Below are 14042 nucleotides of genomic sequence, written 5' to 3' on the forward strand. Positions count from 1 at the left end.
GTTGAGGTCAGTGAAAAGGTCCGTCTGAGGTCGCGTATCAATGATACTTCCTAATCGGCAGTTTTTTTTTGCATTTCAAACTCGATTTTCCAAAGAACCGATGATAAATTATTGGTATGCCGTAACCTTAGCGGTGTATTGGTAAATATTGTTTGTTTTGTGATCGTTCAATGAATCTTCCTTGTTCGTTGTTTGATTTTTAACTGGGATCATTGAAGTCATTTTGTTTGTTTTATTATGAGTTGACAAGGTGAAGAGTTGCAGCCTTTACATTTATTGCTGACCTTCTTTTTATGCGTCCTTTTAAGTGTGTCCGAGTTTTGGTGGCATAAAAAAAATGTCAAGCTGGTTAAAAAACGAAGTGAGAACGTAAAAAGTAGTTGGAGATACCGGGGATCGAACCCGGGGCCTTTCACATGCAAAGCGAACGCTCTACCACTGAGCTATATCCCCTACGTACTCACTTGGTATTAACATACGTATTTCTATCTGAATTCATCCTCCATATAGTCCAGATATTTATCCATGTGACAATTATTTATATTTAACACAGTCTAATTTATTTTTTCCGCTACCTAATAATTAATTGTTATGATTTTACAAGGTGAAAGTGACTCCAATGAATTATGGACGACACATTTTTAATGTTGAACTCGTTTAGAAAACAATGCGTGTGTTTATTTTGATGATGCGCGTTATCATCTTAATTTGCACACAGTATCACATAAAAATTAAGTGAATTACATTATTCTTAAGTGGATAATTAACGTAATTGTGCGGTTGTAAATTTTTCGTTTAATTTCTCCTGTGATTTATTTATGAACTGAAGACATGAAAATAAAAAGTGGTTGTAACAATGTTACAGGGAAGATAAAAAGTTGTTTACAACATCTTATTTCTTATTTTTAAGTATGTTTTACTTATTTTTATGTACAATTAAATTAATTTTTTTTATTTTATATTGTTTTTACAGTTTAAATAAAACAAAATTATTATATGAGTAAATAAACATACTTTTTTATCACTGTTCTTATCCACTTTTTATTCTCACTTCTCTGATTACAATGTTTATACTTTTTATAATAAAATATTAATTTAATTTTAAATTTAATAAAAGGTGCCCTGAAAGGTAGGCAACCCAATTGACACCAATAAATATCGCAGTTATTTGATTAGAGCACTGTATAGACTCCCATAAATGTAGGCAACCAAGTTGACGCCAATAATTTATTATTTGCTGTTATTCGATTACAGCAGTGTTTTAGAACGTTTAGAACGATAAAATAACATAACATAACACAAATACGCCTTAATACAAAACCACATACCAAACAAACATAAATATTAAAGTCAACACAATTCTAACCTCAAATTCGAAGCGTTCAAGTGATTCACCTCGGCCCCCAAAAATTAGTAACCACGATGGAAAACGCCGGTGCGGCGCAGCCCCAGGAGTCGAAACGGCCCGTCTGCCTCATAGTGTTGGGCATGGCAGGCTCCGGTAAAACGTCCCTGGTCACCCGACTGTCCACAGACAACAAGAAACCCTACGTCGTCAACTTGGACCCCGCCTGCTTGCAGCTGCCGTACTTCGCCAACATCGACATCAGGGACACTGTAAAATACAAGGACGTCATGAAACAGTACAAACTGGGCCCCAACGGAGCCATTGTAACATCCCTCAACTTGTTTTCGACCAAGTTTCCTGATGTTTTGAAGTACATTGAGAAGGCACCCAACGAGTATTGCGTTTTGGACACGCCCGGGCAGATTGAGGTGTTTACGTGGTCTGTCTCTGGTTTGTTTTTGCTGAGGTTTATTGTCATTGATTGTAATTTGTTGGCTTTTAGGGTCTATTATAACCGAAACTTTGGCGTCATCGTTCCCCACTGTGATTTTATATGTGGTTGATTGTGTGAGGAGCACGTCACCCATAACATTCATGTCCAACATGCTTTATGCCTGTTCAATTTTGTACAAAACCCGCCTGCCTTTTATCGTGGTAATGAACAAAGTGGATATAGTGGATCATTCTTACGCGAAAGATTGGATGAGCGACTTCGAATCGTTTCAAGAAGCCCTTGAAAACGACGAGAGTTACATCAGCAACTTAACCAGATCCATGGCCTTAGCTTTGGATGAATTCTATCAGAATCTCAAAGTGTGTGGAGTCAGTGCAGCGACTGGGGAAGGAATTGATGAGCTGTTCGAGTTGGTTGAAAAGGCCAGGGACGAATATGAAAAGTAACTATTGTATACTTAAGTTGATCATTAATAATTGCATTATTTCCAGTGATTATCGAGTTGAGTGGGAGAAAATCAAAGCAGAAACAGAAGCAAAAAGGGCCCAAGAAATGAAAGAGGCTAAAGAAGACAAAAGTGACAGTTTACTAACACAAAAACCAGCAGGAATTGAATTATCTGATGTTTTCTTGAGGCATGCTGGAAACGACAGCAGTTCAGACTCAGAGGGAGAAGAAGCACCATTTGAAGGTAAATCATTTTAAAATTATAAATGTGTGATAAATAATTATGTTGCTTTTTAGCTCAAGATGATGTTGAAGAAGAAACATTCAGGAAAGTTTTACAGCAGCAGAGGGAAATGCAGTTAAAGAGAGCCAAAGAGGCTGAAGAAAAGAAAAAGGCAAAAGCTACATAGTTTAAGTTTACAATTTTTGTTAAAAAACTATTTTATTAAATTTTTATAACAATTTATTGTGTTTATTTTTTAGTTTTAGATAATAAAATTAGTTACCCTAAATAATTGACTAATAAAATTTTGTTGAAATAGAATGAAATCATTAAATAAACCATAATAATTAATTCCTTGGTTAAAGTTGTTAAATATTATTTTCTAGTTTCACTTAATAAACCTTGAAAATTTATTCGTTCATAAATATAAAATTAGTTACAACACTTTTTATTATATGAATATAAATAAATAACACATAATAAATTATAAAAATAATAATTTTAATAGTAAAAATATATATTTTAATGCAGACACTCATTAGAAAATCTTAATTGTAACAAAGTTCAATAAAAATCATCAAATTGCTTATTAAAAATAATTAAATTAAAGTAATCTTGATACAAATGTTCACTTTAATTAATTTTACTTTAAAATTTCTGTATTTTCATTGTTCATATTAATTTGTATTGAGATAAAAAAAATGGTTAAAATTTGTCAATTGGAACATTAAGCAATTAATATAAAACATTTATAAGATTTGTTAGTGTTAAATTGGATATTTTAATGGAAAAATTCAATTTCAATCTATTAATAATGTTCAAATTTATAAATTCTATTAGATTATGCTCGAAATTGTTAATAATAATGTAAACATTCAATTTAATGTTATAATAAAGTAATTATATTGCTTATTTGTTAATTATAAATAAATATGTGTATAAATTTATAAATTCTCTTAGATATTGTTCATATACATATTTTAAACAACAATTTATATAATTTTACATTAAAATTGCTGTATTTTGATGGTTTATAATATTCTGAAATAGGACAAAAATGGTTATTTATTTAAAATTTGTCGATTAGAATCTCAGATTTTTTGATTATTATTATTAAACAGGTAAAATAGGCTAATAATATTAAAACAATTAATATAAAATGTTTTTAAGACTGTACAAAATCGGATGTTTTAAAGAAAAAATTCCATTTCAATCAAAAACCTTCTTAAAGGAATTACGTAATCCTCTGTGAACTGGTTATTTTCCTTAGACACGTTCGGCAAGGTTCGGTTTCCGAATCGGAACTCAACGGCAACTTTGAGAATATGAAACTCGGTGTGAATCCCCAACATGGTTGTTTATATATAATTTGAAATTAATACATAAATATATAAATCGCGAAATTCACAGTCGTTGATATTTTTGTTATTAAAAATAATTTTATAATGTAACCTTTCCATTAATCAAACCTATTTTCAAATTCTAAATGAATTATTTCAATTGTTCTTAATAACTATTTTGTTTTAAGAAACTAATATCCATAAAACCATTGTTAATTAATTATATATTTAATTTCGATTGAAATGAGCCTATTGTTTATAAATGATCAATTATAAAATTAATTTGATTTTAACAATATGCTATATTAATTATAATGATTATAATAATATAAACAATTTTTTATTATAAAACAGTAGGTAAATATTTATTATTATTAACACATATTATTAATTATTAACGTATTTAATTATATATATTTACGTATTTTTACAATAAATTTCGGATATTATTTGTATCGATCAAATTCTTGTATTTTCTTTATATATTATTATTTATTTGCAATTTAAATGAATCTATTGTTTATAATATATCAATTATAAAATTAACTTAATTTTAACAATATGTTATATTAATTATAATGATTATAATAACATATAAACAATTATTTATTATAAAACAATATATTTGTATAGGAAAAATTTCCATAGGAAAAATTTGTAAAGGGAAAATTCCAATTCGGTTGAGAATGTTCTCGTCACGCATGACTTAACATAACCTCGACGTCGACCAATCAGAAGCCAGGGATGAGTCGCCGCCATTGGCCGCCATTAGCCGATATAAAGGACGCCGCGTGAGTCACACCAGTCAGTCTGTTATCGACCGTCGTATCGACCAGTTGGGTCGAGAGGGGTGGTGGTCACGCGCCACCATACCATCCAAGTTAACTTAGTGTGGTGACTTGTGTGTCCAATTGTTGTTGTGATTAGTACCCTATTGGATTTACTGGATACAACCCTGAATTGTAAAGTAGGTGCCTATTCGTTTACGGGGTTATATAATTATTTTATATAAACGGCACTTTAATGTTGTTTTTTAATTGCAATTATATTTTGAAATTATTTTATATCAATTCCTACCCAGAAATATAAATTTAGTTGAATCTATTGAAACTTAAATACAATAATCACTATAAATATATTTTTTTAATGTCGGTTTTAATTAATTTTAATTAAAAATAAAATAAAATAAACGCTTAATAATTAAGAAAATAATTCAAACACATCCACACCATAATTAAGAACAAAATACAGACTAACTTGATAATAGTATGTTTATATAATTATAAAAATTGTATTATATAAGTCACTAATAATATAAATAAATAATCAATTCTCAATGTTTTAACTAATGAAAGAACAATTGAATGGTTAATAACAATTAAAATAATAATTGCGTTTATAAATCTTTGCATGGAAATTAGTTCATAAGAATAAAAGTAGAGTATCAATCAATTAAAAATAAAAACATGGATAGTTTAAAAGAATAAATGCATGCCTTGTATCACACAATTTCAGAATAAATCAACTCTACTTGGATTAAGTGGAGATTGAATCGATTAAAAATAAATGCATGGATAAAAATTTTGTATGGATAGTATATAAGAATTAATGCATGCCTTGTTTGACAAAATTTCAGGAAAAATCAACTCTACTTGGATTAAGTGGAGATTGAATCGATTAAAAATAAATGCATGGATAAAAATGTTGCATGGATAGTTTATAAGAATTAATGCATGTCTAGTTTATAAGAATTAATGCATGCCTTGTTTGACAGATTTTCAGAACAAATCAACTCTACTTGGATTAAGTGGAGATCGAATCGATTAAAATTAAATGCATGGATAAAAATTTTGCATGTATAGTTTATAAGAATTAATGCATGCCTTGTTTGACAGAATTTCAGAACAAATCAACTCTACTTGGATTAAGTGGAGATTGAATCGATTAAAAATAAATGCATGGATAAAAATGTTGCATGGATAGTTTATAAGAATTAATGCATGACCTGTTTGACAAAATTTCAGAAAAAATCAACTCTACTTGGATTAAGTGGAGATTGAATCGATTGAAAATAAATGCATGGATAAAAGTTTGCATGGATAGTTTATAAGAATTAATGCATGACCTGTTTGACAAAATTTCAGACAAAATCAACTCTTCTTGGATTAAGTGGAGATTGAATCGTTTAAAAATAAATGCATGGATAAAAGTTTTGCATGTCTAGTTTATAAGAATTAATGCATGCCTTGTTTGACAGAATTTCAGAAAAAATCAACTCTACTTGGATTAAGTGGAGATTGAATCGTTTAAAAAAAAAATGCATGGATAAAAGTTTTGCATGTCTAGTTTATAAGAATTAATGCATGCCTTGTTTGACAGAATTTCAGACAAAATCAACTCTACTTGGATTAAGTGGAGATTGAATCGATTAAAAATAAATGCATGGATAAAAGTTTTGCATGTCTAGTTTATAAGAATTAATGCATGCCTTGTTTGACAGAATTTCAGAAAAAATCAACTCTACTTGGATTAAGTGGAGATTGAATCGTTTAAAAAAAAATGCATGGATAAAAGTTTTGCATGTCTAGTTTATAAGAATTAATGCATGCCTTGTTTGACAGAATTTCAGACAAAATCAACTCTACTTGGATTAAGTGGAGATTGAATCGATTAAAAATAAATGCATGGATAAAAGTTTTGCATGTCTAGTTTATAAGAATTAATGCATGCCTTGTTTGACAGAATTTCAGAAAAAATCAACTCTACTTGGATTAAGTGGAGATTGAATCGATTAAAAATAAATGCATGGATAAAAATGTTGCATGGATAGTTTATAAGAATTAATGCATGACATGTTTGACAGAATTTCAGAACAAATCAACTCTACTTGGATTAAGTGGAGATTGAATCGTTTAAAAAAATGCATGGATAAAAGTTTTGCATGTCTAGTTTATAAGAATTAATGCATGCCTTGTTTGACAGAATTTCAGACAAAATCAACTCTACTTGGATTAAGTGGAGATTGAATCGATTAAAAATAAATGCATGGATAAAAATTTTGTATGGATAGTATATAAGAATTAATGCATGCCTTGTTTGACAAAATTTCAGGAAAAATCAACTCTACTTGGATTAAGTGGAGATTGAATCGATTAAAAATAAATGCATGGATAAAAATTTTGTATGGATAGTATATAAGAATTAATGCATGCCTTGTTTGACAAAATTTCAGGAAAAATCAACTCTACTTGGATTAAGTGGAGATTGAATCGATTAAAAATAAATGCATGGATAAAAGTTTTGCATGTCTAGTTTATAAGAATTAATGCATGCCTTGTTTGACAGAATTTCAGAAAAAATCAACTCTACTTGGATTAAGTGGAGATTGAATCGATTAAAAATAAATGCATGGATAAAAATGTTGCATGGATAGTTTATAAGAATTAATGCATGACATGTTTGACAGAATTTCAGAACAAATCAACTCTACTTGGATTAAGTGGAGATTGAATCGTTTAAAAAAATGCATGGATAAAAGTTTTGCATGTCTAGTTTATAAGAATTAATGCATGCCTTGTTTGACAGAATTTCAGAAAAAATCAACTCTACTTGGATTAAGTGGAGATTGAATCGATTAAAAATAAATGCATGGATAAAAGTTTTGCATGTCTAGTTTATAAGAATTAATGCATGCCTTGTTTGATAGAATTTCAGAAAAAAACAACTCTACTTGGATTAAGTGGAGATTGAATCGTTTAAAAAAAAAATGCATGGATAAAAGTTTTGCATGTCTAGTTTATAAGAATTAATGCATGCCTTGTTTGACAGAATTTCAGAAAAAATCAACTCTACTTGGATTAAGTGGAGATTGAATCGATTAAAAATAAATGCATGGATAAAAGTTTTGCATGTCTAGTTTATAAGAATTAATGCATGCCTTGTTTGATAGAATTTCAGAAAAAAACAACTCTACTTGGATTAAGTGGAGATTGAATCGTTTAAAAAAAAAATGCATGGATAAAAGTTTTGCATGTCTAGTTTATAAGAATTAATGCATGCCTTGTTTGACAGAATTTCAGAAAAAATCAACTCTACTTGGATTAAGTGGAGATTGAATCGATTAAAAATAAATGCATGGATAAAAGTTTTGCATGTCTAGTTTATAAGAATTAATGCATGCCTTGTTTGACAGAATTTCAGACAAAATCAACTCTACTTGGATTAAGTGGATATTGAATCGATTAAAAATAAATGCATGGATAAAAGTTTTGCATGTCTAGTTTATAAGAATTAATGCATGCCTTGTTTGACAGAATTTCAGAAAAAATCAACTCTACTTGGATTAAGTGGAGATTGAATCGATTAAAAATAAATGCATGGATAAAAGTTTTGCATGTCTAGTTTATAAGAATTAATGCATGCCTTGTTTGATAGAATTTCAGAAAAAAACAACTCTACTTGGATTAAGTGGAGATTGAATCGTTTAAAAAAAAAATGCATGGATAAAAGTTTTGCATGTCTAGTTTATAAGAATTAATGCATGCCTTGTTTGACAGAATTTCAGAAAAAATCAACTCTACTTGGATTAAGTGGAGATTGAATCGTTTAAAAAAAAATGCATGGATAAAAGTTTTGCATGTCTAGTTTATAAGAATTAATGCATGCCTTGTTTGACAGAATTTCAGACAAAATCAACTCTACTTGGATTAAGTGGAGATTGAATCGATTAAAATTAAATGCATGGATAAAAGTTTTGCATGTCTAGTTTATAAGAATTAATGCATGCCTTGTTTGACAGAATTTCAGAAAAAATCAACTCTACTTGGATTAAGTGGAGATTGAATCGTTTAAAAAAAAATGCATGGATAAAAGTTTTGCATGTCTAGTTTATAAGAATTAATGCATGCCTTGTTTGACAGAATTTCAGACAAAATCAACTCTACTTGGATTAAGTGGAGATTGAATCGATTAAAAATAAATGCATGGATAAAAGTTTTGCATGTCTAGTTTATAAGAATTAATGCATGCCTTGTTTGATAGAATTTCAGAAAAAAACAACTCTACTTGGATTAAGTGGAGATTGAATCGTTTAAAAAAAAAATGCATGGATAAAAGTTTTGCATGTCTAGTTTATAAGAATTAATGCATGCCTTGTTTGACAGAATTTCAGAAAAAATCAACTCTACTTGGATTAAGTGGAGATTGAATCGTTTAAAAAAAAATGCATGGATAAAAGTTTTGCATGTCTAGTTTATAAGAATTAATGCATGCCTTGTTTGACAGAATTTCAGACAAAATCAACTCTACTTGGATTAAGTGGAGATTGAATCGATTAAAAATAAATGCATGGATAAAAGTTTTGCATGTCTAGTTTATAAGAATTAATGCATGCCTTGTTTGATAGAATTTCAGAAAAAAACAACTCTACTTGGATTAAGTGGAGATTGAATCGTTTTAAAAAAAAATGCATGGATAAAAGTTTTGCATGTCTAGTTTATAAGAATTAATGCATGCCTTGTTTGACAGAATTTCAGAAAAAATCAACTCTACTTGGATTAAGTGGAGATTGAATCGATTAAAAATAAATGCATGGATAAAAGTTTTGCATGTCTAGTTTATAAGAATTAATGCATGCCTTGTTTGATAGAATTTCAGAAAAAAACAACTCTACTTGGATTAAGTGGAGATTGAATCGTTTAAAAAAAAAATGCATGGATAAAAGTTTTGCATGTCTAGTTTATAAGAATTAATGCATGCCTTGTTTGACAGAATTTCAGAAAAAATCAACTCTACTTGGATTAAGTGGAGATTGAATCGATTAAAAATAAATGCATGGATAAAAGTTTTGCATGTCTAGTTTATAAGAATTAATGCATGCCTTGTTTGACAGAATTTCAGACAAAATCAACTCTACTTGGATTAAGTGGATATTGAATCGATTAAAAATAAATGCATGGATAAAAGTTTTGCATGTCTAGTTTATAAGAATTAATGCATGCCTTGTTTGACAGAATTTCAGAAAAAATCAACTCTACTTGGATTAAGTGGAGATTGAATCGATTAAAAATAAATGCATGGATAAAAGTTTTGCATGTCTAGTTTATAAGAATTAATGCATGCCTTGTTTGATAGAATTTCAGAAAAAAACAACTCTACTTGGGTTAAGTGGAGATTGAATCGTTTAAAAAAAAAATGCATGGATAAAAGTTTTGCATGTCTAGTTTATAAGAATTAATGCATGCCTTGTTTGACAGAATTTCAGAAAAAATCAACTCTACTTGGATTAAGTGGAGATTGAATCGTTTAAAAAAAAATGCATGGATAAAAGTTTTGCATGTCTAGTTTATAAGAATTAATGCATGCCTTGTTTGACAGAATTTCAGACAAAATCAACTCTACTTGGATTAAGTGGAGATTGAATCGATTAAAATTAAATGCATGGATAAAAGTTTTGCATGTCTAGTTTATAAGAATTAATGCATGCCTTGTTTGACAGAATTTCAGAAAAAATCAACTCTACTTGGATTAAGTGGAGATTGAATCGTTTAAAAAAAAATGCATGGATAAAAGTTTTGCATGTCTAGTTTATAAGAATTAATGCATGCCTTGTTTGACAGAATTTCAGACAAAATCAACTCTACTTGGATTAAGTGGAGATTGAATCGATTAAAAATAAATGCATGGATAAAAGTTTTGCATGTCTAGTTTATAAGAATTAATGCATGCCTTGTTTGATAGAATTTCAGAAAAAAACAACTCTACTTGGATTAAGTGGAGATTGAATCGTTTAAAAAAAAAATGCATGGATAAAAGTTTTGCATGTCTAGTTTATAAGAATTAATGCATGCCTTGTTTGACAGAATTTCAGAAAAAATCAACTCTACCTGGATTAAGTGGAGATTGAATCGATTAAAAATAAATGCATGGATAAAAGTTTTGCATGTCTAGTTTATAAGAATTAATGCATGCCTTGTTTGACAGAATTTCAGACAAAATCAACTCTACTTGGATTAAGTGGAGATTGAATCGATTAAAAATAAATGCATGGATAAAAGTTTTGCATGTCTAGTTTATAAGAATTAATGCATGCCTTGTTTGACAGAATTTCAGAAAAAATCAACTCTACTTGGATTAAGTGGAGATTGAATCGATTAAAAATAAATGCGTGGATAAAAGTTTTGCATGTCTAGTTTATAAGAATTAATGCATGCCTTGTTTGATAGAATTTCAGAAAAAAACAACTCTACTTGGATTAAGTGGAGATTGAATCGTTTAAAAAAAAAATGCATGGATAAAAGTTTTGCATGTCTAGTTTATAAGAATTAATGCATGCCTTGTTTGACAGAATTTCAGAAAAAATCAACTCTACTTGGATTAAGTGGAGATTGAATCGTTTAAAAAAAAATGCATGGATAAAAGTTTTGCATGTCTAGTTTATAAGAATTAATGCATGCCTTGTTTGACAGAATTTCAGACAAAATCAACTCTACTTGGATTAAGTGGAGATTGAATCGATTAAAATTAAATGCATGGATAAAAGTTTTGCATGTCTAGTTTATAAGAATTAATGCATGCCTTGTTTGACAGAATTTCAGAAAAAATCAACTCTACTTGGATTAAGTGGAGATTGAATCGTTTAAAAAAAAATGCATGGATAAAAGTTTTGCATGTCTAGTTTATAAGAATTAATGCATGCCTTGTTTGACAGAATTTCAGACAAAATCAACTCTACTTGGATTAAGTGGAGATTGAATCGATTAAAAATAAATGCATGGATAAAAGTTTTGCATGTCTAGTTTATAAGAATTAATGCATGCCTTGTTTGACAGAATTTCAGAAAAAATCAACTCTACTTGGATTAAGTGGAGATTGAATCGTTTAAAAAAAAATGCATGGATAAAAGTTTTGCATGTCTAGTTTATAAGAATTAATGCATGCCTTGTTTGACAGAATTTCAGAAAAAATCAACTCTACTTGGATTAAGTGGAGATTGAATCGATTAAAAATAAATGCATGGATAAAAGTTTTGCATGTCTAGTTTATAAGAATTAATGCATGCCTTGTTTGACAGAATTTCAGAAAAAATCAACTCTACTTGGATTAAGTGGAGATTGAATCGTTTAAAAAAAAATGCATGGATAAAAGTTTTGCATGTCTAGTTTATAAGAATTAATGCATGCCTTGTTTGACAGAATTTCAGACAAAATCAACTCTACTTGGATTAAGTGGAGATTGAATCGATTAAAAATAAATGCATGGATAAAAGTTTTGCATGTCTAGTTTATAAGAATTAATGCATGCCTTGTTTGACAGAATTTCAGAAAAAATCAACTCTACTTGGATTAAGTGGAGATTGAATCGTTTAAAAAAAAATGCATGGATAAAAGTTTTGCATGTCTAGTTTATAAGAATTAATGCATGCCTTGTTTGATAGAATTTCAGAAAAAAACAACTCTACTTGGATTAAGTGGAGATTGAATCGTTTAAAAAAAAATGCATGGATAAAAGTTTTGCATGTCTAGTTTATAAGAATTAATGCATGCCTTGTTTGACAGAATTTCAGACAAAATCAACTCTACTTGGATTAAGTGGAGATTGAATCGATTAAAAATAAATGCATGGATAAAAGTTTTGCATGTCTAGTTTATAAGAATTAATGCATGCCTTGTTTGATAGAATTTCAGAAAAAAACAACTCTACTTGGATTAAGTGGAGATTGAATCGTTTAAAAAAAAAATGCATGGATAAAAGTTTTGCATGTCTAGTTTATAAGAATTAATGCATGCCTTGTTTGACAGAATTTCAGACAAAATCAACTCTACTTGGATTAAGTGGAGATTGAATCGATTAAAAATAAATGCATGGATAAAAGTTTTGCATGTCTAGTTTATAAGAATTAATGCATGCCTTGTTTGACAGAATTTCAGACAAAATCAACTCTACTTGGATTAAGTGGAGATTGAATCGATTAAAAATAAATGCATGGATAAAAGTTTTGCATGTCTAGTTTATAAGAATTAATGCATGCCTTGTTTGACAGAATTTCAGAAAAAATCAACTCTACTTGGATTAAGTGGAGATTGAATCGATTAAAAACAAATGCATGGATAAAAGTTTTGCATGTCTAGTTTATAAGAATTAATGCATGCCTTGTTTGATAGAATTTCAGAAAAAAACAACTCTACTTGGATTAAGTGGAGATTGAATCGTTTAAAAAAAAATGCATGGATAAAAGTTTTGCATGTCTAGTTTATAAGAATTAATGCATGCCTTGTTTGACAGAATTTCAGACAAAATCAACTCTACTTGGATTAAGTGGAGATTGAATCGATTAAAAATAAATGCATGGATAAAAGTTTTGCATGTCTAGTTTATAAGAATTAATGCATGCCTTGTTTGATAGAATTTCAGAAAAAAACAACTCTACTTGGATTAAGTGGAGATTGAATCGTTTAAAAAAAAAATGCATGGATAAAAGTTTTGCATGTCTAGTTTATAAGAATTAATGCATGCCTTGTTTGACAGAATTTCAGACAAAATCAACTCTACTTGGATTAAGTGGAGATTGAATCGATTAAAAATAAATGCATGGATAAAAGTTTTGCATGTCTAGTTTATAAGAATTAATGCATGCCTTGTTTGACAGAATTTCAGAAAAAATCAACTCTACTTGGGTTAAGTGGAGATTGAATCGTTTAAAAAAAAATGCATGGATAAAAGTTTTGCATGTCTAGTTTATAAGAATTAATGCATGCCTTGTTTGACAGAATTTCAGACAAAATCAACTCTACTTGGATTAAGTGGAGATTGAATCGATTAAAAATAAATGCATGGATAAAAGTTTTGCATGTCTAGTTTATAAGAATTAATGCATGCCTTGTTTGACAGAATTTCAGACAAAATCAACTCTACTTGGATTAAGTGGAGATTGAATCGATTAAAAATAAATGCATGGATAAAAGTTTTGCATGTCTAGTTTATAAGAATTAATGCATGCCTTGTTTGATAGAATTTCAGAAAAAAACAACTCTACTTGGATTAAGTGGAGATTGAATCGTTTAAAAAAAAAATGCATGGATAAAAGTTTTGCATGTCTAGTTTATAAGAATTAATGCATGCCTTGTTTGACAGAATTTCAGACAAAATCAACTCTACTTGGATTAAGTGGAGATTGAATCGATTAAAAATAAATGCATGGATAAAAGTTTTGCATGTCTAGTTTATAAGAAT

At 29.1% G+C, this 14042-nt stretch overlaps 1 protein-coding gene and 1 non-coding gene across 2 annotated transcripts; one reads left to right on the forward strand and one right to left on the reverse strand.

The window, feature by feature from the left end:
• Positions 1–381: 381 nt before the first annotated feature.
• Trnaa-ugc (transfer RNA alanine (anticodon UGC)) lies at positions 382–453 on the reverse strand. The gene has a single exon. It is a non-coding gene; the product is annotated as a tRNA-Ala (tRNA).
• Positions 454–1323: 870 nt separating this feature from the next.
• Positions 1324–2711, forward strand: LOC109607042 (GPN-loop GTPase 1). Its single transcript, XM_020023568.2, has 4 exons — positions 1324–1798; positions 1851–2244; positions 2294–2493; positions 2547–2711. The coding sequence occupies exons 1-4, from the start codon at positions 1423–1425 to the stop codon at positions 2657–2659; spliced, it is 1083 nt and encodes a 360-aa protein (XP_019879127.2). The 5' UTR covers positions 1324–1422; the 3' UTR covers positions 2660–2711.
• The last annotated feature ends 11331 nt before the right edge of the window (positions 2712–14042 follow it).

This window comes from Aethina tumida, chromosome 6, assembly GCF_024364675.1.
Source record: "Aethina tumida isolate Nest 87 chromosome 6, icAetTumi1.1, whole genome shotgun sequence".
Lineage (NCBI taxonomy): Eukaryota > Metazoa > Arthropoda > Insecta > Coleoptera > Nitidulidae > Aethina > Aethina tumida.

Bases quoted from the DNA above. Each gene is read 5' to 3' on its own strand.
- LOC109607042 (XM_020023568.2), top strand. From the start codon at position 1,423: ATGGAAAACGCCGGTGCGGCGCAGCCCCAGGAGTCGAAACGGCCCGTC. The intron at 1,799-1,850 runs GTTTGTTTTTGC...GTTGGCTTTTAG, and splicing joins GTTTACGTGGTCTGTCTCTG to GGTCTATTATAACCGAAACT. The intron at 2,245-2,293 runs GTAACTATTGTA...CATTATTTCCAG, and splicing joins GCCAGGGACGAATATGAAAA to TGATTATCGAGTTGAGTGGG.